This window comes from Aegilops tauschii, chromosome 7 (genome assembly GCF_002575655.3).
Source record: "Aegilops tauschii subsp. strangulata cultivar AL8/78 chromosome 7, Aet v6.0, whole genome shotgun sequence".
Taxonomy (NCBI): Eukaryota; Viridiplantae; Streptophyta; class Magnoliopsida; order Poales; family Poaceae; genus Aegilops; species Aegilops tauschii.
In genome coordinates, this window is record NC_053041.3 from 587,837,627 (window position 1) to 587,860,729 (window position 23,103).

The 23,103-nt window shown below is 43.2% G+C and overlaps 1 protein-coding gene across 1 annotated transcript; it reads right to left on the reverse strand.

Annotated features, from left to right (window-relative positions):
* Positions 1 to 19,486: 19,486 nt before the first annotated feature.
* On the reverse strand, positions 19,487 to 22,178 carry LOC109764049 (protein neprosin). The gene is made up of 5 exons (XM_020322893.3): positions 21,828 to 22,178; positions 21,379 to 21,741; positions 20,977 to 21,150; positions 20,354 to 20,407; positions 19,487 to 20,240 (listed from the first exon to the last, which is right to left on the reverse strand). The coding sequence occupies exons 1-5, from the start codon at positions 22,113 to 22,115 to the stop codon at positions 19,695 to 19,697; spliced, it is 1,425 nt and encodes a 474-aa protein (XP_020178482.1). The 5' UTR covers positions 22,116 to 22,178; the 3' UTR covers positions 19,487 to 19,694.
* Between the last annotated feature and the right edge of the window lie 925 nt (positions 22,179 to 23,103).

Genomic DNA, 23,103 nt, shown 5'->3' on the forward strand with positions numbered 1-23,103 from the left:
CCCTCAGCCCCGAGGGTGAACTACTCCCTACTCGTCATGGAGAGCGCCGGGATGATGAAGATGGCCATCGGTGAGGGATTCCCCCTCTGGAAGGGTGCCGGAATAGGGTCCCGATTGGTTTTTGGTGGCTAGAGAGGCTTGCGGTGGCGGAACTCCCGATCTATTCTGTTTTCTGGAAGTTTCAGTATTTATAGGATTTTTTGGCATAGGTCTCACGCCAGGGGGGTCTCCGGGTTGTCCACGAGGCAGGGGCCCACACCCAGGGGGGTGGGCAGGCCCCCCACCCTCGTGGGCAGCCCGGGACTCTCCTGGCCCAACTCTTTTACTTCGGGGGCTTCTTTTGGTCCAGAAAAAATCATCAAAAATTGGCATATCAATTTGACTCCGTTTGGTTTTCCTTTTCTGCAAAACTTAAAAAGAAGGAAAAAACAGAAACGGGCACTGGGCTCTAGGTTAATTGGTTAGTCCCAAAAATCATATAAAATAGCATATAAATGCATATAAAACATCCTAGAAGGATAATATAATAGCATGAATACTTCATAAATTATAGATACGTTGGAGACGTATCAACATCCCCAAGTTTAATTCCTGCTCGTCCTCGAGTAGGTAAATGATAAAAGAAATAATTTATGAAGTGTGAATGCTAGCAAGTGCATAAGTTTGATCAATGATAGTTCCAATCACTTTTTCTAGCATCATTATGTATCATAACAGTAGCTCATATCTTAAAGCTTCTCATGACCAAGTAACAAACTATTCACATGTTAAAGTATAGATCATAAACTTTCTTGAAAACTAACAAACCGTGTTATTAGTCATCAAACAATTGCAATTCATCTTATTTTCAGGAAGGGTCTATGTAAGAGCTTTGATTTAGCAAATCCCACATAGTCAACTATCATATAGTCTTCCATGATTGCTACCACTCAAAGCATATTTTTAGAACAAATAGCATCCATCGAACAGAGAGAAAGATAGGGGCTTAATGTTTCGCCTCCCAACTTATTTATTATATAGATAATTGTCAACAATAATAATTCATGATCACATATATTTGAATGGCCATATATGCTCAGATCTTTCCATCACATGATGCTTGCCAACTAAAGAGTAGGTTGGAATGAGAAGGAATACTACTGACCCTTGCATAAAAGTAAAAGATAGGCCCTTGACAGAGGGAAGCAGGGATTTGTAGAGGTGCCAGAGCTTGAAGCAAAAACAGAGATGAAAATAATTTTGAGAAGTATGCTTTCATTGTCAACATAACGACCAAGAGTTCCCAATATCTTCCATACTACATACATTATAGGCGGTTCCCAGACAGAAACGTAAAGATTTTTACTCCCCCTCCACCAACATTCACACTCCACGGCTTGTCCGAAACAACGGGTGCCGTCCAACTATCAACATTCCCGAGGGAGTTTTGTTTAAATTATTTGCGAATTTGTTTTTGATCTTTTGATCATAGGACTGGGCATCCCAGTTACCAGCCATTTTCTCGTGAATGATGAGCGGAGTCCACCCATCTTGAGAATAACCCACCTAGCATGGAAGATACTGACAGCCCCTGGTCGCTACATGAGCGATTCGGGCATACAAAACAAATTATTATTTGAAGGTTTAGAGTTTGGCACATGCAAATTTACTTGGAACGGCAGATAAATACCGCATATAGGTAGATATGGTGGACACTCACGGAATAAACTTGGTTCAAGGAATTTGGATGCATAAGCAGTATTCCCGCTTAGTACAGATATTTTGGCTAGCAAAGGATTCTAAATAGCAAGCACCACATGTTAGAGGATCCATAACAATATAACTTCTATACAAATATACCCAAGCATAACTCATTATGTTGTCTTCCTTGTCCAACTTCAACTAATTTGCTCAGGTTTGAAAATAATTAATGGGGCTCACAATCATGGAAGATGTCCAAGATAGTATATTTATATGTGAAATCTCTCTTCCGTCAATATTCTTTCATGAATTGTTCAAGTGACCAATACAATATTTGCTAACCTTCAATAAATTTACCACCTCTACTTCTTATATGTGAAGGCATTACTCCCCATGGGAAAGGCATATGAAACATAGATAATTTTAGATTTATGACATTCAAATCATTCAACCATTTACTCATAGGATATAAGTGAAGCACATGAGTAAATGACAAACTACTCCAAAAAGATATAAGTGAAGATCAATGAGTAGTTAAATAATTATGTAGCTATGTGAAGACCCTCTAACATTTAAGAATTTCAGATCTTGGGATATTATTCAAATAGCAATCAAAGCTAAAGAAAATAAAATGACGCTCCAAGCAAAACACATATCATGTGGTGAATAATAATATAGCTCCAAGTAAAGTTACCGATGAATGAAGACGAAAGAGGGGATGCCTTCCGGGGCATCCCCAAGCTTAGACGCTTGGTTATCCTTGAATGTTACCTTGGGGTGCCTTGGGCATCCCCAAGTTAGGCTCTTGCCACTCCTCATTCCATAGTCCATCGAATCTTTACCCAAAACTTGAAAACTTCACAACACAAAACTCAACAGAAAACTCGTAAGCTCCGTTAGTATAAGAAAATAAATCACCACTTAGTTACTGTTGTGAACTCATTATAAATTCATATTGGTGTAATATCTACTGTATTACAACTTCTCTATGGTTCATACCCTCCGATACTACTCATAGATTCATCAAAATAAGCAAACAACACAATGAAAACAGAATCTGTCAAAAACAGAACAGTCTGTAGTAATCTGTATCAAACGCAAACCTCTGGAACTCAGAAAAATCTGCAAATATAGGAAGACCTAGATAATTTGATTATTGATCTACTGCAATTAGAATCAGTATTTTATCACTTTCTGGTGATTTTTAACAATTGTTTTCGTGAGCAGAAAGTTTCTGTCTTTTTCAGCAAGATCAAATAATTATCATCCAAGAAGATCCTATAGGTCTTACTTGGCACAAACACTAATTAAAACATAAAACCACATCTAACCAGAGGCTAGATGATTTATTTATTACTAAACAGGAACAAAAAGCAAGGAACAAAAATAAAATTGGGTTGCCTCCCAACAAGCGCTAACGTTTAACGCCCCTAGCTAGGCATGATGATTTCAATGATGCTCACCTAAAAGATAAGAATTGAAACATAAATATGACTAGCACATTTAAGTCTAACCCAGTTCCTATGCATAGGGATTTTGTGAGCAAATAACTTATGGGAACAATAATCAACTAGCATAGGAAGGCAAAACAAGCATAACTTCACGATTTTAAGAACATAGAGAGGAAACTTGAAATTATTGCAATTCCTACAAGCATATATTCCTCCCTCATAATAATTTTCAGTAGCATCATGAATGAATACAACAATATAAATATCACATAAATCATTCTTTTCATGATCTACAAGCATAGAAATTTTATTACTCTCCACAAAAGCAAATTTGTTCTCATCAATAGTAGTGGTAGCAAACTCAACAAAATAACTATCATGTGAAGCATAATCCAATTGAAAATTAAAATCATGATGACAAGTTTCATGGTTATCATTATTCTTTATAGCATACATGTCATCACAATAATCATCATAAATAGGAGGCATGCTTTCATCATAATAAATTTCCTCATCAAAACTTGGGGGACAAAAAATATCATCTTCATCAAACATAGCTTCCCCAAGCTTGTGGCTTTGCATATCATTAGCATCATGGATATCCAAGGAATTCATACTAACAACATTGCAATCATGCTCATCATTCAAATATTTAGTGCCAAACATTCTAATGCATTCTTCTTCTAGCACTTGAGCACAATTATCAGAATCCTTATTTTCACGAAAGACATTAAAAAGATGAAGCATATGAGGCATCCACAATTCCACTTTTTTGTAGTTTTCTTTTATAAACTAAACTAGTGATAAAACAAGAAACTAAAAGATTCGATTGCAAGATCTAAAGATATACCTTCAAGCACTAACCTCCCAGGGCAACGGTGCCAGAAAAGAGCTTGATGTCTACTACACAACCTTCTTCTTGTAGACGTTGTTGGGCCTCCAAGTGCAGAGGTTTGTAGGACAGTAGCAAATTTCCCTGAAGTGGATGACCTCAGGTTTATCAATCCGTGGGAGGCGTAGGATGAAGATGGTCTCTCTCAAGCAACACTGCAACCAAATAACAAAGAGTCTCTTGTGTCCCCAACACACCCAATACAATGGTAAATTGTATAGGTGCACTAGTTCGGCGAAGAGATGGTGATACAAGTGCAATATGGATGGTAGATATAGGTTTTTGTAATCTGAAAATATAAAAACAGGAAGGTAACAAGTAATAAAAGTGAGCGTAAACGGTATTGCAATCTTAGGAAACAAGGCCTAGGGTTCATACTTTCACTAGTGCAAGTTCTCTCAACAATAATAACATAATTGGATCATATAACTATCCCTCAACATGCAACAAAGAGTCACTCCAAAGTCACTAATAGCGGAGAACAAACAAAGAGATTATGGTAGGGTACGAAACCACCTCAAAGTTATTCTTTCTGATCGATCTATTCAAGAGTCCGTAGTAAAATAACACATAGCTATTCTTTCCGTTCAATCTATCATAGAGTTCGTACTAGAATAACACCTTAAGACACAAATCAACCAAAACCCAAATGTCACCTAGATACTCCAATGTCACCTCAAGTATCCGTGGGTATGATTATACGATATGCATCACACAATCTCAGATTCATCTATTCAAACCAAAACAAAGTACTTTAAAGAGTGACCCAAAGTTTCTACCGGAGAGTCAAGACAAAAACGTGTGCCAACCCCTATGCATCATGGGCGGAATCCGCAAGTTGATCACCAAAACATACATCAAGTGGATCACGTGATATCCCATTGTCACCACAAATAAGCACGGCAAGACATACATCAAGTGTTCTCAAATCCTTAAAGACTCAATCCGATAAGATAACTTCAAAGGGAAAACTCAATCCATTACAAGAGAGTAGAGGGGGAGAAACATCATAAGATCCAACTATAATAGCAAAGCTCGCGATACATCAAGATCGTGCCACCTCAAGAACACGAGAGAGAGAGAGATCAAACACATAGCTACTGGTACATACCCTCAGCCCCGAGGGTGAACTACTCCCTCCTCGTCATGGAGAGCGCCGGAATGATGAAGATGGCCACCGGTGCGGGATCCCCCCTCTGGAAGGGTGCCGGAACAGGGTCCCGATTGGTTTTTGGTGGCTACAGAGGCTTGCGGCGGCGGAACTCCCGATCTATTCTGTTTTCTGGAGGTTTCAGTATTTATAGGATTTTTTGGCATAGGTCTCATGTCAGGGGGGTCTCCGGGTTGTCCACGAGGCAGGGGCCCATGCCCAGGGGGTGGGCGCGCCCCCACCCTCGTGGGCAACCCGGGACTCTCCTGGCCCAACTATTTTACTCCGGGGGCTTCTTTTGGTCCAGAAAAAATCATCAAAAATTGGCACGTCAATTGGACTCCATTTGGTTTTCCTTTTTTGCAAAACTTAAAAACAAGGAAAAAACAGAAACTGGCACTGGGCTCTAGGTTAATAGGTTAGTCCCGAAAATCATATAAAATAGCATATAAATGCATATAAAACATCCTAGAAGGATAATATAATAGCATGAATACTTCATAAATTATAGATACGTTGGAGACGTATCAATAACCCACCTAGCATGGAAGATACTGACAGCCCCTAGTCGCTACATGAGCGATTCGGGCATACAAAACAAATTATTATTTGAAGGTTTAGAGTTTGGCACATGCAAATTTACTTGGAACGGTAGGTAAATACCGCATATAGGTAGATATGGTGGACACTCATGGAATAAACTTGGTTCAAGGAATTTGGATGCACAAGCAGTATTCCCGCTTAGTACAGATATTTTGGCTAGCAAGGATTCTAAATAGCAAGCACCACATGTTAGAGGATCCATAATAATATAACTTCTATACAAATATACCCAAGCATAACTCATTATGTTGTCTTCCTTGTCCAACTTCAACTAATTTGCTCAGGTTTGAAAATAATTAATGCGGCTCACAATCATAGAAGATGTCCAAGATAGTATATTTATATGTGAAATCTCTCTTCCTTCAATATTCTTTCATGAATTGTTCTAGTGACCAATACAATGTTTGCTAACCTTCAAAAAATTTACCACCTCTACTTATTATATGTTAAGGCATTACTCCCCATGGGAAAGGCATATGAAACATATATAATTTCAGATTTATGACATTCAAATCATTCAACCAGTTACTCATAGGATATAAGTAAAGCACATGAGTAAATGACAAACTACTCCAAAAAGATATAAGTGCAGATCAATGAGTAGTTAAATAATTATGTAGCTTTGTGAAGACTCTCTCTCATTTAAGAATTTCAGATCTTGGGATATTATTCAAACAGCAAGCAAAAAAAAAACGACATTTCAAGGATAGCACTCATCATGTGAAGAAGCAAAAACTTAGGCTCAACCGATACTAACCGATAATTGTTGAAGAAGAAAGGTGGGATGCCTACCGGGGCATCCCCAAGCTTAGATGCTTGAGACTTATTGAAATATTATCTTGGGGTGCCTTGGGCATCCCCAAGCTTGAACTTTTGCGTCTCCTTAATTCCTTCTATATCTTGGTTTCCCTAAATCTTGAAAGCTTCGTGCACACCAAACTCAACAAGAACTCGTGAGATAAGTTAGTATAAACCAATGCAAAAACCTTATCATTTTCTACTGTAACAAATCACTAAAATTATTATTCAACATAGCATACTAAATGCCTCTGCATATTTAATACTCCTATCCTCAAATAGAACCATTAAACAGGCAAACATATGAAAACAATGCAAACATAACAGCAATCTGCCAAAACAGTACAGTCTGTAAAGAATGCAAGATTCATCATACTTCCCTAACTCCAAACATTATGAAATTATACCACACTGTAGAAAATTTATCAGAGCTTATTATGCAAAAAGTTTCAACATTTTATCATATTCTGGCTTTTCTAGGGAATTTTTGCAACAGCGATAAACTTTCTGTTTTGAAACAGCAACATGTATACTTGCAAAATAAGCATGGTAAAGGCTATCCTTGACATTTTTATTGAAAATAGAGATGCAAAACATTATTCTAAATAACAGCAAGAAAATCTAAAGAAAATAAAATGACGCTCCAAGCAAAACACATATCATGTGGTGAATAAAAATATAGCTCCAAGTAAAGTTACCGATGAACGAAGACGAAAGAGGGAATGCCATCCGGGGCATCCCCAAGCTTACGCTCTTGGTTGTCCTTGAATATTACCTTGGGGTGCCTTGGGCATCCCCAAGCTTAGGCTATTTCCACTCCTTATTCCATAGTCCATCGAATCTTTACCCAAAACTTGAAAACTTCACAACACAAAACTTAATAGAAGATCTCGTGAGCTCCGTTAAGGAAAGAAAACAAAACACCACTTCAAGGTACTGTAATGAACTCATTCTTTATTTGTATTGGTGTTAAATATACTTTATTCCAACTTCTCTATGGTTTATAAACTATTTTACTAGCCATAGATTCATCAAAATAAGCAAACAACACACGAAAAACAGAATCTGTCAAAAACAGAACAGTCTGTAGTAATCTGTAACTAACGCAAACTTCTGGAACTAAAAAAAAATCTACCAAAATAGTAAGACCTAGATAATTTGATTATTGATCTGCTGCAATTGAAATCAGTATTTTATCACGTTCTGGGTATTTTAAACAATTGTTTTCGTGAACAGAAAGTTTCTGGAATTTTCAGCAAGATCAAATAACTATCATCCAAGAAGATCCTATAGGTCTTACTTGGCACAAATACTAATTAAAACATAAAACCACATCTAACCAGAGGCTAGATCAAATATTTATTACTAAACAGAACCAAAAAGCAAGAAACAAAAATAAAATTGGGTTGCCTCCCAACAAGCGCTAACGTTTAACGCCCCTAGCTAGGCATGATGATTTCAATGATGCTCGCATAAAAGATAAGAATTGAAACATAAAGAGAGCATCATGAAGAATATGACTAGCACATTTAAGTCTAACCCACTTCCTATGCATAGGGATTTTGTGAGCAAACAACTTAGGGGAACAACAATCAACTAGCATAGGAAGGCAAAACAAGCATAACTTCAAGATTTTCAACACAAAAAGAGGAAACTTGATATTATTGCAATTCCTACAAGCATGTAATCCTCCCTCATAATAATTTTCAGTAGCATCATGAATGAATTCAACAATATAACCAGAACCTAAAGCATTCTTTTCATGATCTACTTGCATAGAAATTTTACTACTCTCCACATAGGCAAATTTATTCTCATGAATAGTAATGGGAGCAAACTCAACAAAATAACTATCATGTGATTGAAAATTAAGATCAAGATGACAAGTTTCATGGTTATCATTATTCTTTAAAGCATACGTGTCATCACAATAATCATCATAGATAGGAGGCATGCTTTCACCATAGTAAATTTGCTCATCAAAGCTTGGGGGACAAAAAATATCATCTTCATCAAACATAGCTTCCCCAAGCTTGTGGCTTTGCATATCATTAGCATCATGGGTATTCAAAGAATTCCTACTAACAACATTGCAATCATGCTCATAATTCACATATTTTATGCCAAGCATTCTATGTCATTCTTCTTCTAGTACTTGAGCACAATTTTCCTTTCCATCATTCTCACAAAAGATATTAAAAAGATGAAGCATATGAGGCACCCTTAATTCCATTTTTTTGTAGTTTTCTTTTATAAACTAAACTAGTGATAAAACAAGAAACTAAAAGATTCGATTGCAAGATCTAAAGATATACCTTCAAGCACTCACCTCCCCGGCAACGGCGCCAGAAAAGAGCTTGATGTCTACTACACAACCTTCTTCTTGTAGACGTTGTTGGGCCTCCAAGTGCAGAGGTTTGTAGGACAGTAGCAAATTTCCCTCAAGTGGATGACCTAAGGTTTATCAATCCGTGGGAGGCGTAGGATGAAGATGGTCTCTCTCAAGCAACCCTACAACCAAATAGCAAAGATTCTCTTGTGTCCCCAACACACCCAATACAATGGTAAATTGTATAGGTGCACTACTTCGGCGAAGAGACGGTGATACAAGTGCAATAATGATAGTAGATATAGGTTTTTGTAATCTGAAAATATAAAAACAGCAAGGTAACTAATGATAAAAGTGAGCACAAACGGTATTGCAATGCGTTGAAACAAGGCCTAGCGTTCATACTTTCACTAGTGGAAGTTCTCTCAACAATAATAACATAATTGGATCATATAACTATCCCTCAACATGCAACAAAGAGTCACTCCAAAGTCACTAATAGCGGAGAACAAACGAAGAGATTATGGTAGGGTACGAAACCACCTCAAAGTTATCCTTTCTGATTGATCTATTCAAGAGTCCGTAGTAAAATAACACGAAGCTATTCTTTCCGTTCGATCTATCATAGAGTTCGTACTAGAATAACACCTTAAGACACAAATCAACCAAAACCCTAATGTCACTTAGATACTCCAATGTCACCTAAAGTATCCGTGGGTATGATTATACGATATGCATCACACAATCTCAGATTCATCTATTCAAACCAACACAAAGTACTTCAAAGAGTGCCCCAAAGTTTCTACCGGAGAGTCAAGACGAAAACGTGTGCCAACCCCTATGCATAAGTTCAACCGAACCCGCAAGTTGATCACCAAAACATAGATCAAGTGAATCACGTGATATCCCATTGTCACCACAGATAAGCACATGCAAGACATACATCAAGTGTTCTCAAATCCTTAAAGACTCAATCCGATAAGATAACTTCAAAGGGAAAACTCAATCCATTGGAGAGAGTAGAGGGGGAGAAACATCATAGGATCCAACTATAATAGCAAAGCTCGCGATACATCAAGATCGTATCACCTAAAGTACACGAGAGAGAGAGAGAGATCAAACACATAGCTACTGGTACATACCATCAGCCCCGAGGGTGAACTACTCCCTCCTTGTCATGGAGAGCGCCGGGATGATGAAGATGGCCACCGGTGAGGGTTCCCCCCTCCGGCAGGGTGCCGGAACAGGGCCCCGATTGGTTTTTGGTGGCTACAGAGGCTTGCGGCGGCAGAACTCCCGATCTATTCTGTTCCCCAATGTTTTTAGGGTATATGGACATATATAGGCGAAAGAAGTCGGTCAGGGGAGCCACGAGGGGCCCACGAGGGTGGGGGCGCGCCCGGGGGGGCAGGCGCGCCTCCCTGCCTCGTGGCCACCTCGAAGCTTCCTTGACTTCAACTCCAAGTCTCATGGATCACGTTCGTTCCAAAAATCACGATCCCGAAGGTTTCATTCCGTTTGGACTCCGTTTGATATTCCTTTTCTGCGAAACACTGAAACAAGGGGAAAAAACAGAAACTGGCACTGGGCTCTAGGTTAATAGGTTAGTCCCAAAAATAATATAAAAGTGTTTAATAAAGCCCATAAACATCCAAAACAGATAATATAATAGCATGAATACTGCATAAATTATAGATACGTTGGAGACGTATCAGATATATACAAGGGGATAATTATTTTCAGAGAAGCTGCCATGAATTTTTTTACATTGTTTCCATGAGCATGAACACAAGTGTTCAAGGTCGACCCTCACTTCTCCAATGCATAATCTTCCAATCACTTCTCTTATTGAAAAACTTTTTAGGCATGAGAGGCAAGTAATTTTTTTTGTATTTTCATTCTTTTAAATTTTTTTGTATGTTTCACCCACAACTAAACAGAAACAAGAAGAAAGCAAACAAGCACACACAAGAATATCAACCCCACGCTATTGCTCCCCGGCAACGGCGCCAGAAAAGAGCTTGATAATCCCCAAGTGCAGGGAATCATCATAGCAATTCCCAATGGTGGAAGTGATAAGTATGGAGTGTCGAACCCACAAGGAGCTAAAGGTAAGATCAATATTCTCTCAAGTCCTATCTGCCACTGATACAACTCTACGTACACCGAGCGTTTGCTTCCAACTAGAAACGAGAAATAAAACTACGTTACGGGTATGAAGAGGATAACTTTGCATGATATCGGAGAGCTAAAATATAAAAGTAGGTGTTTTTATCATAAAGTTAGAATATATTACTAAATATTATAAATAGCGAGTGTGGAATAATGATGGATCGGTGTGCGGAATTGTCTTAGGCAATTGTTAACAAGACCGGTAGTCGTCATTGCAATTTCATATGAGGGAGAGGCATAAGCTAACATACTTTCTCTTCTTGGATCATATGCACTTATGATTGGAACTCTAGCAAGCATCTGCAACTACTGAAGATCATTAAGGTAAAACCCAACCATAGCATTAAAGCATCAAGTCCCCTTTATCCCATACGCAACAACCCCCTTACTCGGGTTTATGCTTCTGTCACTCAAGCAACCCACTATAAGCGAATCATAAACGTATTGCAACACTCTACAGCAGGAATCCCTCACGCTTGCGTGACACGGAGGGCACAATAGGACAGCACCAAAATAAAACATACAACTCATACCAATCTATATCATCAATCAACCCAAAGACAAAGGATATCTACTCAAAACATCATAGGATGGCAACATATCATTGGATCATAATATGTGGCATAAAGCACCATGTTCAAGTAGGTATTACAGCGGGGTGCGGGAGAGTGGACCACGTAAAATAGATGAGGATGGTGATGATGATGGTGACGTTGATGAAGACGATCACCGCGGCGATGATTCCCCTCCCGATGGCACTCCGGCGCCACCGAGAGAGAGGAGGAGAGGTTCTCCCCCTTGTGCTTCCTCCTCCGATCCATGGCCTCCCCCCTAGATGTGGAGAGGTTCTCCCTCTGGTCCTTGGCCTTCATGGCGATGATGGCCCCTCCGGGATCCTCCTCCATGGCCTCCGGTGATGATGGCCCCCTCCGGCAGGGTGCTAGAGAGGGCCTAGATTGATTTCTCGTGGCTACAGAGGCTTGCGGCGGCAGAACTTCCGATCTAGGTTATTTTCTGGGGTTTTTTGTATTTATAGGAATTTTTGGCGTCGGTTTCACGTCGGGGGGGGGGGGGGGTCTCCGAGTCGTCCACGAGATAGGGGGCGCGCCCAGGGGGGTAGGGTGCGCCCTCCACCCTCATGGACGGCTCGGGACTCTTCTGGTCCATCTCCAATGCTTCGTGGGCTTCTTCTGGTCCATAAAAGATCGTCAAAAATTGGCACGTCAATTGGAATCCGTTTGGTATTCCTTTTCTGTAAAACTCAAAAACAAGGAAAAAAACAGAAACTGGCACTGGGCTCTAGGTTAATAGGTTAGTCCCAAAAATCATATAAAATAGCATATAAATGCATATAAAACATCTAAGATGGATAATATAATAGCATGAATACTTCATAAATTATAGATACGTTGGAGACGTATCACTCCTCACTTCGTTCCCGAGTGCGTTACACCAAAATGTGTAGCACACGGGATGAAGGAGAAGCAACCCCCACGACAATAGCTGAGATTCTTCCTCTCTGACATTTGCGGCCGTCTGTGGTGGTCACTCATCCATTCATTCGAAAGTGCATTACACCAAAATGTCTAGCATGTTCAAATGAAGAAGAAGCGACCCCCACCACACCAGTCGCTCTCATATTACGACAGTATATGGTGGACTGTCCCTCATAGATATTTCGACCGTTGGTGATGGTCGCTTCCCCTCCTACTCTGGTCCATTACCAAGGTATATCACAAGAAGAAGGAAAGGAAGCGACCCCCACGACAATAGCCGGCATTCTTCCTCTCTCATATTTCTGCAGTATATGATGGACTCCCCCTCACATATATTTTGACCGTCGGTGATGGTCGCTTCCCCTCCTTCTCTCGTGCATTACCAAGGTATATCACGAGAAGAAGGAAAGAAAGCGACCCCCATGACAACAGTCGGCATCCTTCCTTCAAGAGCAGACTGAAAGTTACACAGGGAGCCCTGACAGAATGACAGTCAACTCGTTACATATATCGAGTAATGACATAAAAAATGACCTATGGGTTGCCGGAATGTCATTTAATTCCTGTTCCGGCAAATCACGGGCACTCGATATTTCCTACTTTATAGCACAAGTCATGCTGAAATCCACGAAAAATTCCAGAAACAGGACATATCGAGCGCCTGAAATTTGCCTGAACAGAAATTAATCAACATTCCGGTAAAACATAGGCCACTCGGAGGTGTTCCCTGCAAAATGCATCCATGCATCCATTTTGTTGGATTTTTCAAAATCAATAATGAAACAAAAGTGCAACAATTAATAACGCATCCATCCATCTAACCATCAATTCTAGCAAACATACATACATCTACATATATATATATATATATATATATATATATATATATAAAACTAAAACTAAACCTAAACTAAACAGAGAGGGGAGGGAGGTGCTCACAGTGGCGGGACGGGACCGAGCGGGAGAGGGTGACGCGACACGAGAAATCCTGCATAGTCCACCGATTGAAAAAATATATCATCAATATAAGTGGCAACAACATTTTTATATTCTATCAATAGTTTTTTACTTAAAGGTATTTGGTTCAAAAGACATAAATTTACTGAACTTTTTCTAATTTTGCTACTCTATTCTACACTTACTATTATATTCTATTCAAAAGGCCTACATTTACTAAAAAATATATTACTAGTTTTTTACCAAAAAAATTATATTACCAAAAATACCCTAGTTATAACCCTAACATCTATCCATCCATCTATCTATCCAAGCATTACTAAAAAAAACTAGTTCCATCCATCTGTCTATCCATCCATCTATCTATCTATCTATCTATCTATCTATCTATCTATGTACCCATGAATTTACGCAATGCAGGAGGGAGGGAGAGGGCCAGAGGAAGACGGAGGGAGGGAGGAAGGAGCGACAGTGGCAGCGGGCAACGACAGCAGCGGACGACAGCGGCGGAGCAAGGGAATACAGGGGCGGCATGGGGAGAGATGGAGAGGATGGAGAGAGTGGACAGGGAGAGTGAGGCCATGCGCGCGGAGAAAATAAGGTGGTATTTGCAGTAGCGGGGCACCAACCCACGCTGCTGCTAGGCCATTTAGCTGTAGCGCGGGTCTATAGCCCACGCTGCTGCTAAGTGGGGCCGGTGAGCTGGGCCCAGGCTGGCCGCGGTAGCATCGCGTGTAGGGTAGCCTACGCTACTACTAATTGCCTTAGTAGTAGTGCGGGCTCATGACCAACGCTGCTACTACAGGTAGCCCCGGTAAGTGAGGAGGGGACCACTTAGCAGCAGCGGGGGGTCGCGAGCGGGCGCTACTGCTACACACTTACATGTAGCACTCGTACAGGCCCTGTGCTACTGCTATATAGCAGTAGCGTTGCACCCTTACCCCGCGCTACTGTTAAGGTTCTACCTATAAGGTTTCTCCTAGTAGTGAAAGAACCTGAAATGGAAAAGTGCTCAACATGAAATTTCTTCATTTGTCGAGACGAAATATTCATAGTTTGGAATAATCTCAATCAAAGGATACAGGAAAATTTTACATTCAAACAAGACCAACTTGACTATAACCAAAATAGGGGACCCGTCCCTAGACACCTATCGTCGATCTGAACAACTTTTAGTTTTAAATCATTTTATTCTGGGGTCGTATGCGGCTCATGGGTCCCAAAAACTGAATTATTGTCTCAGACCCCCAAAATCTAAGTTACTTAACTATGGTAAGATTTGGAGTCCTTTTTTCTTATATGGGAAGTTCGCCCACTTCATAAATAGATGAGTGCTAATGCCTGATTAAACAAAACACAATCAACAAACACATATATAACTTCCATGTTCTATCTTTTAGACCTAAGTTTCTTCTTCCTCACTCTTCTTGTTCTTTATTTTTGACGACAATGATTCACGAGGCCCTACGTACAATCAGTTAGACCTAGGGTAGCCCATACCTTCCGTGAACACTGATGAGGTCATTTCCAGACGTGTGGTTTAACGTTCATTCTCTTGTCTTATCTTGATCGGAAACCAAGTTTATTTTCATGATTGCGATTCGTTAAACGTTACAGCATTCATTCCACAACAGGCATAGAGTGGATGAGAACCACACTAATGATACGCTGACATCAATAATTACTCCACCGATGACAAGATTGTTGGTGAATGCACGAATAACAACAAAGCAACACCAGTATTAACTTATTTATACTAATTTTTTTACTTATTTTTCACATAGTTCTACCAACATATAATTTGAAATAATACATTTTCTGCTATATTTATCATAATTAATCACATTATAATTTCATGACTTATTAAAAAAAATCTGCCTTAAATTTGAACAATGTCGAAAAGAGAGTAGTCATAATCTAAATTACAATGATCGTTTGTAAATTAGACTGAATCCTCTTATACTAATCAAATGGTTAAAACCGCATGTCTCCACTAATGAATTGGTACCACTTAGATGTATTAGATCATTTGTTTATGTATGTGTGTATATGTGTGTTCTCGCCTATTTTATTGAATCTTAAATATCCTAGCAGAGAACACTATTTTTATTATCTCGTAAATATCTAGTGCATGATTGTCTATCTTAGTTGACAAAATATGGAAAAAAAATCTAGAGTATAAAATGTGTCAACAAGAGGTATTTTTTAAGAGAGAAGACCTTTGGCCTCCATATTGAGTGATGCACAGAGGCATATATTATTGTTTTCTAAAAATGAAAAAAGGCTTATGAAGAGGAAAAAGGTTGAGGTCATCCGAATAAGACCATAGTTTTAAAACCTTAATCGGCAGGCATACCGGTTCGGTCACCGGTACGGAGTTGATCCGGATGAATCTAAATTGCAGCTCGTTTCGTCTGGTTCAACTCCAATTTGGTAGTTTTTTTTTAAGAATAAAAGTCAATTAGGATGATTTTATCCATTTGTACGCCAACCAAGCATACCTCAATTGGTTATTGGGTCCGGTTTAGGTGATTACGTGCCTTGGCCCATAACCGGGGCCACATGTTTGAATGCCACCAAGTAAGCCCAAGCATTCGGTCTTTTCGGCTTACTCGGCCCAATCTTTCCGGTCTTCCAAGATTTTGGTCCTTCATAATCAATGACCAATCTTATCCTTCTCGCTAGGGGGTTTCCGACCAAAACTATTAGTTGGATCAGAAAGCTACTGGTCTCTAGCAAGACAGCACTCCTCCTAAATGGGAAGGCGGGCCCTTGGATCAACTGTAAAAACGGTCTCCAACAGGGAGACCACATGTCCCCCTACCTTTTCATAATCATCGCCGACCTGCTCCAGCGCTTAATCTTACGGGCTTTTTCTCCGAACAACCTCTGCCACCCGATCTACATGGATCGTCCGCCTACTGTGCTCCAGTACGCTGACGACACTCTAATCATAGCCCACACCTCTACCCAAGCCGCGAGCACCCTCAAAGATATTCTGGATAAGTTCGCTCTCGCTACCGGTCTCACCATCAACTTTCACAAAACTACCTTCGTCCCCATCAACACGGATACCATTACTAGCCACAACATCGCCGCCACCTTCGGTTGTGACCCCTCCTCCTTCCCCCAAATTTACCTCGGCCTACCACCCTCACACACGCGCCTGCCCTCCTCTGCTTTCGAACCTATCATCCAACGCTTCCTAAAGTACCTATCCGGTTGGGCGGCTAAACTGCTCTCCCGTGGAGCCAGACTAACACTTATTTCCTCTACTCTCGACGCCCTTGCCACTCACTTCATGTCCGTTTTTAGGCTCCCAAAGAAGATCATCAAAAGATTAGACGCCATCCGTAGATCCTTCTTTTGGGCTGCCGACAAAACTTGCTCCGAGGCCAAGTGCCTTATTGCTTCGAAAAATGTATGCACACCCAAAATTCCTGGGGGTCTAGGTATCAAAAACCTCCTTCTCCAAAACAATTGCCTTCTAATGAAATTTGCTTTCAAACTTCTCCAAAAAAACAGACTTACCATGGGTCAACTAGTTTTTCCAGCACTACTCTCTAGACTTCGAAAACAAACCTCACAGCCCTTCCTACCTATGGAGAATCGTAAACGAACAAATTCGAACCCTCCGCAAAATCTCCTTTGTCCTTACCAACAATGGCACATCCACTTTCTTCTGGCTCGACGCTTGGCTTCTTCCGACTCTGCTAGCTGACACCTACCCACACCTTTTCTCCCACTCCACCTCGCCCTCGGTCTTGGTTTCATATGTCATGCATTATGGTTTACTCACTACTCTGCGGAACCGCCTAACCAATGTTGCTTCTGTAGAGCTTGCGTCTGTTTTGTCTATGTTGCAGGATGTTACCACCAACGACGCGCCCGATGACAGGTTCCTCAACCACGGCTCTTCCTTCTCCTCGAGGTGCGCCTACTCGTTGCTCTCCTCCGACCATGAGATCGATCTCAACTAGGGCTGCAAACGAGTCGAGCTCGAGCGAGTTGGAGTTGGCTCAGCTCAACTCATATGAAAATTTGAGCGAGCTCAAACTGAGTGAAGCTCGAGCTAGTTTCGAGCTAAATGAGATGGTAAAAAATATGAATCTATGGATGAAAAACTAAAAAATTAAGGTGAATATGCTGGGAACTTTGCCAAAAATATAGGTTATTTAACACATAGTCGACCACGTGCCATAATGAGGCCTAAATTTTCTCTACACTTAGTTAAGTTTCCATGTTCGTTGGTAAATAAAATGGAGAAAAATTATGGACAACATAGATGGTAATAAATTATTGTATTTCCATTTAATATAAGGCATGATTATTTAACATAATAATATTATGTCAAGCTATCGAGCTGAAATCGAGCGAGCCAACATTGGCTCAAGATTGGCTCGTTTCTCGGTCGAGCTACATAAAGTGTTCAAACTCAACTTGTTTCTTTTCGAGTCGATCTCGAGTCGAGTCAAAAAAGAGTCGATCTCGAGCGGCTCACGAACCTCGAGCTTTTCTTGCAGCCCTAATCTCAACGCAGGGTACATCTGGAGTTCCAAGGCACCTATCAAGGTCAAGATTTTCGGCTGGCTTCTCTGTCGTGACAGGTTGAGTACGATGGCGAACTTACATCGTAAGACCATCACCTCTGATTCGGATTGTCCGCGGTGCGCCCTCACTCATGAGAACGCAACGCATGTCGCCATCCTTTGCCCATGCGCGGCACAAGTTTGGTCCCTCATAGGGCTGCAACCCCCTCACTCCATCGACCTTCTTTGGGATACTACTACGCCGGTCGGCCTCGACATCAACATTTGGCCTACCGTAGCCCTCGCCATCCTTTGGAAGCTGTGGGACTCCAGGAACGCTCGTGTCTTCCGCAACGAGCTACACACACCCCTAGATACTCTTCGGAACATTATTTCGGATTTTACGCTTTGGGCCTTCAGATTTAAGGACCCCGTCAGTAGGGAGGCTGCCGTGTCTTGGCGCCTATACCTCTCCTCTCGTTGTAACCCTTGATATAACTTGCCCGTTGGGCCTTTGAGTAATATATTCAGGTGGGGACCCTCTCCCCCCTGGTGATTGTTCAAAAATAATCGATGACCAAAATTATTTTGGTCTTCTCCATTCTCCGCTGTTTAATCTTCAGTCTTTATAGGATGGTGTTCGGTTCCGACCAAATTCCATGGTACAACTCAGATTCATGTATATTATAGTAGTGATGCATGTAAGCGGAATTCAGACAACAGATATGGGTAACAGGTGTATGCAACCAAAAGTCAGATGTTCAGACAACATGTGTATATCATGTATTCAATCAGAATTGTGCCATAAACATCTGGAGAAGACCGGGGATTGCGCCACTTATGCCACAAATATATAAAGAATTGTACGAATGCGATCTATCTCGGTTATTCGGTCATCCAGGGAAGAAGACTAATCCAACCAAATAATTTGGTCTTCCAGTTTGATGACCAATTTTAGTTCGGTCTTTATGGATTTGGACTTTGATCTTTGGATTTTATGCCCAAGCTTAGAGCATCTACAGATACGTACCTCTGACCCATCAAACGTCTGCGGACGTATCTGGTTAATGACCGGGCGTGTCCGTTTTGAGTCCCTACTTATCCATTTGCGCAGCCACAATCCTCATTTTCTTCCTCATATATCCGGTCACTTGCACGTGATTGGTGGGGATGAAGAGAAAGAAAAAAAAGAATGAATAAAGAAAGAGAAAGAGCCCTCATATCCTCCCTACATTCATTTGAGATGGATATGAGGGTTCGCAAACAGCCCGGACATATAAAGATGATACGAGGGGTCGAGTTGGGTCATCTTTTTTTCTATTCTCTCTTGTTTGGTCACTGACCAAGCGTGTCTGCAGGCGTATGAGGCGTCCTGAGATACTCTTACCGCGTAATGTTTCAGAAACAACGGCTTCAAAAAGGAACTTCCTTCGTCAAAATTAGGCTCGAGCTCTGCAATTGCGATTGCTGTTGTGTGTGGGTACAACTAACACTAGAATTAGCAAGACGTCGCTGATCACGATCGGCTGAGTGGTGAGAGCGATCAAGTCGCCGAAAAGCAAGGCAAAATGTACATCAGCATGCATGCGTGCATGCATATGCGTGTCGTTGTTGATTGTTCTACACCTCGGCTAAGGCTAGGGGCAGGCCGGGTTGTGTCCCGGGCCACCGTAGTAGAAGTGCGTGCCCCACCCGTCCCGCTCGTCGTAGGCCTTCTTGATGTCGTAGCACCCGCCGTCCTCGGCCAGCGTCTGCACGGCGTCGAGCGACACGGGCGCGAGGCTGTTGCCGGCGTCCACCGTCTCGAGGTTGCGGAAGTAGCTGGCGCGGCCGAACCCCTCGGCGGCGAACCTCCCGGAGCCCATCTGCGTGGCGGTGTGCGCGCCGTCGGGGCGGGTGTTGACCACCTCGCCGCCCCACTCGACCATGCTGGCGTGGCCGGAGAGGTGCGTGAAGAGCTCGGCGGGCCAGTAGCCGACGAGCTGGGAGGCGCCGGCGTCGCCGTAGCTGAGCCACCAGTTGCCGAGCTTGGGGTCCTTCCAGATGAGGAGCGTCATGTCGTACTGCTCGCCGGCGAGGGAGGAGACCGGGGAGATGGCGGCGCCGATGGCCACGCGGGAGCTGGTCTGCACGAAGCCCGGGCACAGCGCGTTGTAGCAGCCCGTCGCCTCGTACGCGTCGCTCTGTCAGTCAGAGCAAGAGCAACATGCATGCAGCTGTCAGTTACTACTAATTGATTATTATGAGTAGTAGAAGGATTTAGTGGGATGGAAGAATCCTTTGAGATTTGACTCACCGTCCAGTACGTGAAGAGCCTTGGCCTGCTGTCACCGTACAGCTCAGGGCTGACCTGACTAGAAAGAAACGTAAACTGTAAGCTTTCACGCATGCAGATCGATTAAGCAGCACATGTGCATGCATGCAGTGCTTATCATGCATGTTGCTAGAGTAGATCCAAAGTTAGCGCTGAGCTGAGCGTGTCCATTACCACAACTCATTAGCACTTTTTTGAGCGATTTTTGTCTTGCACTGCAGCCAAGTGTACAGTCCCATTATATATATTTCTCCCTTTTCTGCGGGGACTACATATATATATATCCCTATATATATTTCCCACATGCATGGATTCTTCTATAGTAGTACTATATCAAGTTGGGGTACTTCTCCATATGAATGGGTTGACCTCAAATGAAGAGAAGAGGATAAACTATAGCGGCCGTCGTACACAACGGAATCGATCTATCGAGTCGAGATGTGCACGCATTTATGGCGCCATGTGCCCGCGCTGCAGATCTCAATGATTTTTTACCGTGCATGCAGATGCAATAAGTTACTACAACGGTTAATGAACATGTCAAGCGAGATGAATCATCACTGAGAATCTGAGATGGAAATATGGGATGGAAGAGTGGGAGTGACCTGCCACCCGGCCTCGATGCTGTTGAGGTCGGAGCCGTTGAAGGAGCCGGAGAGCAGCCAGAGCTGCGAGAGGCTGAAGCCGTTGGGCTCCTGGATGGCCGGATCCCAGACGTTGATGGTCGCCTTGGCGCCGTACACCTCCTGCTGCCCCACCGCCGTGTACGCGATCGCGTGCTGCACACCCGATCCAACTCACGCAAATTAATTGGCTGCAACGGACCAGTACTACCAGCAGCAGCTAGCGGCATGGATGGATGAAAGCCATGCATCATTCACCACCCAGGGCAGAGCATGGCAGCGCTACTTATTGCGCGCCACCCACCCCGGCTAGAGCTAGCCCGGATCATTCATGCCAACCAAGATCATTGATGGAGAAGAAACGATGAGGTCGACTGAGCCTACCTCGTGGCCGTTGCCGGTGACGACGTCGGGCGCGTTGGCGGCGCGTGCCGCGCGGTCGCGGCGGTGCCGCTTGCGGCCGAAGCGGAAGAGCGACCTCCCGCCGCGCAGCACGTCCTCGGCGGTGGTCCGCCGCACGGGCACCGTGCCTTTCGGGCAGTGGCCCGCGTGGTGCCACGTCTGCCACGCCGCCCTGGCCCTGGTCGTGGAGTTGCCCGACGCCGCCTCGCTAGCACGGAAGGTGGCGGTGGCGGACGCGGGCATGCGCGGCGGCGCGCTCTGGATCCTGTGGTTTTTCAGCAGCGGGTGGTCCAGCGCGTGCTGCTTGTGCCGGGGCACGCAGTCGATGGTGTCCCCGTCCATGCTCTGCTCCCATCACCAGTTCACCACATACATATTAGGGAAAGTTGTGATGGGAGATGGGACTGTGTGGGAGGGAAGTGATGGAGTACCTGTATGGTGCGGAGTGCCGGCTTGTTGGCGCGGTCCAGATGCTGCTGGATCCTTGCCATCTTGGGCGCCGACGGTAGAGCCGCACAGGTGCAGTCGAGGAGGGGGAGGAGGAGGAGGAGGGAGACAAGGAGGTGAAGATGATGAGGCTGGCCATGCCGCCTCCTCCTCTTCATGGCCGTGTGCGTCATGCATGAATGTACGCACCGGGCGCGTAAATGGGGGGCAGGGCCAGGCAGGGGATGGGGGAGGAAGATGTGGACTAGAAGAAGATGTGGGAGTGGGAGCATATCACTCACTCACGTACCTCTCCTTGGATCCGAGCCATGGTGATGATGAGCGCTCAGCAAGTGCAAGTGGGTGGAGCTGCTGCGGAATAAATTGGTTTGGAGGACTGCATTTGATGTTGACCACCTACCCTGCTGCGCACGAGTTTAATATCCTGGGCTGGGCGGGACACCGCCTCCAGTGACCTCTCTACTGTGCTACCTACACGCAACGTCCACCTCACAAGTATTTGAACCTCAGGCCATCCTGCCTCGAACATTACTTGTAATGACAAACACTACTGTTGTTTTAAACGAAATTAACAACGCCATCAACCGGTCAGAATTGTATGATAATAACTTAACGAAAAGCGAAAGTAAAGATACAAAATGCTCAGTAGGACAACTCAAAGGTAACGTGTTGTGGCCCAGAGCACACAACCCGTTGCCAACGATGCCGCTACGCCAACACCAACTACCTTACTAAGGATACGGGAGGAGGGCACCACCGTTTTTGTATTATGCTGCCGACTACCACCAAAGGACCAAAACCGGGACAAAAAATAATTTCACTCCGCCGCCGCAAAGGGCCACTACCGTTTCACCTAGGGTTGACGAGTGCCGCACCGACGGCCGGCAGAGTGGTTCTCCCTAGAACCCAAATCTAAGTGCCCAAGTTACCAAAGGAGAGACAACAGGAGCAGACCCATGTGAAACGAAAAACCGACCACCCAAGCAACGTCGCATGTAGTGGCAAGGTAGAATGTCAGACGGGAGCTGTCGAACGAAGGTGATGAAACCACGGAGAATGCCAAGAGGGGGCAGCACCATGCGTCGGGCGAGGATAGGAATCACTGAAGCCCAAGGCATACTACCGGCACCAAGGAAGGGACCCCGACCCCCTCGCACCAGCGACAGGGACCCTCCGCACTTGGATCCCGGGCAGGCTATCGATGATGAGATCAGGCCAACTCACGTCATCGTCGAACCACCACCAACTCGTCCACCACTC

What these genes read in the sequence shown, in the direction of transcription:
- LOC109764049 (XM_020322893.3), bottom strand. Translation starts at nt 22,115, where the DNA reads ATGCTCCCACTCCCACATCTTCTTCTAGTCCACATCTTCCTCCCCCAT. An exon ending in GCATCGAGGCCGGGTGGCAG is followed by an intron (nt 20,408 to 20,976) that starts GTCACTCCCACT and finishes CTTTCTAGTCAG; the next exon opens with GTCAGCCCTGAGCTGTACGG. An exon ending in GGCTCTTCACGTACTGGACG is followed by an intron (nt 20,241 to 20,353) that starts GTGAGTCAAATC and finishes TCTGACTGACAG; the next exon opens with AGCGACGCGTACGAGGCGAC.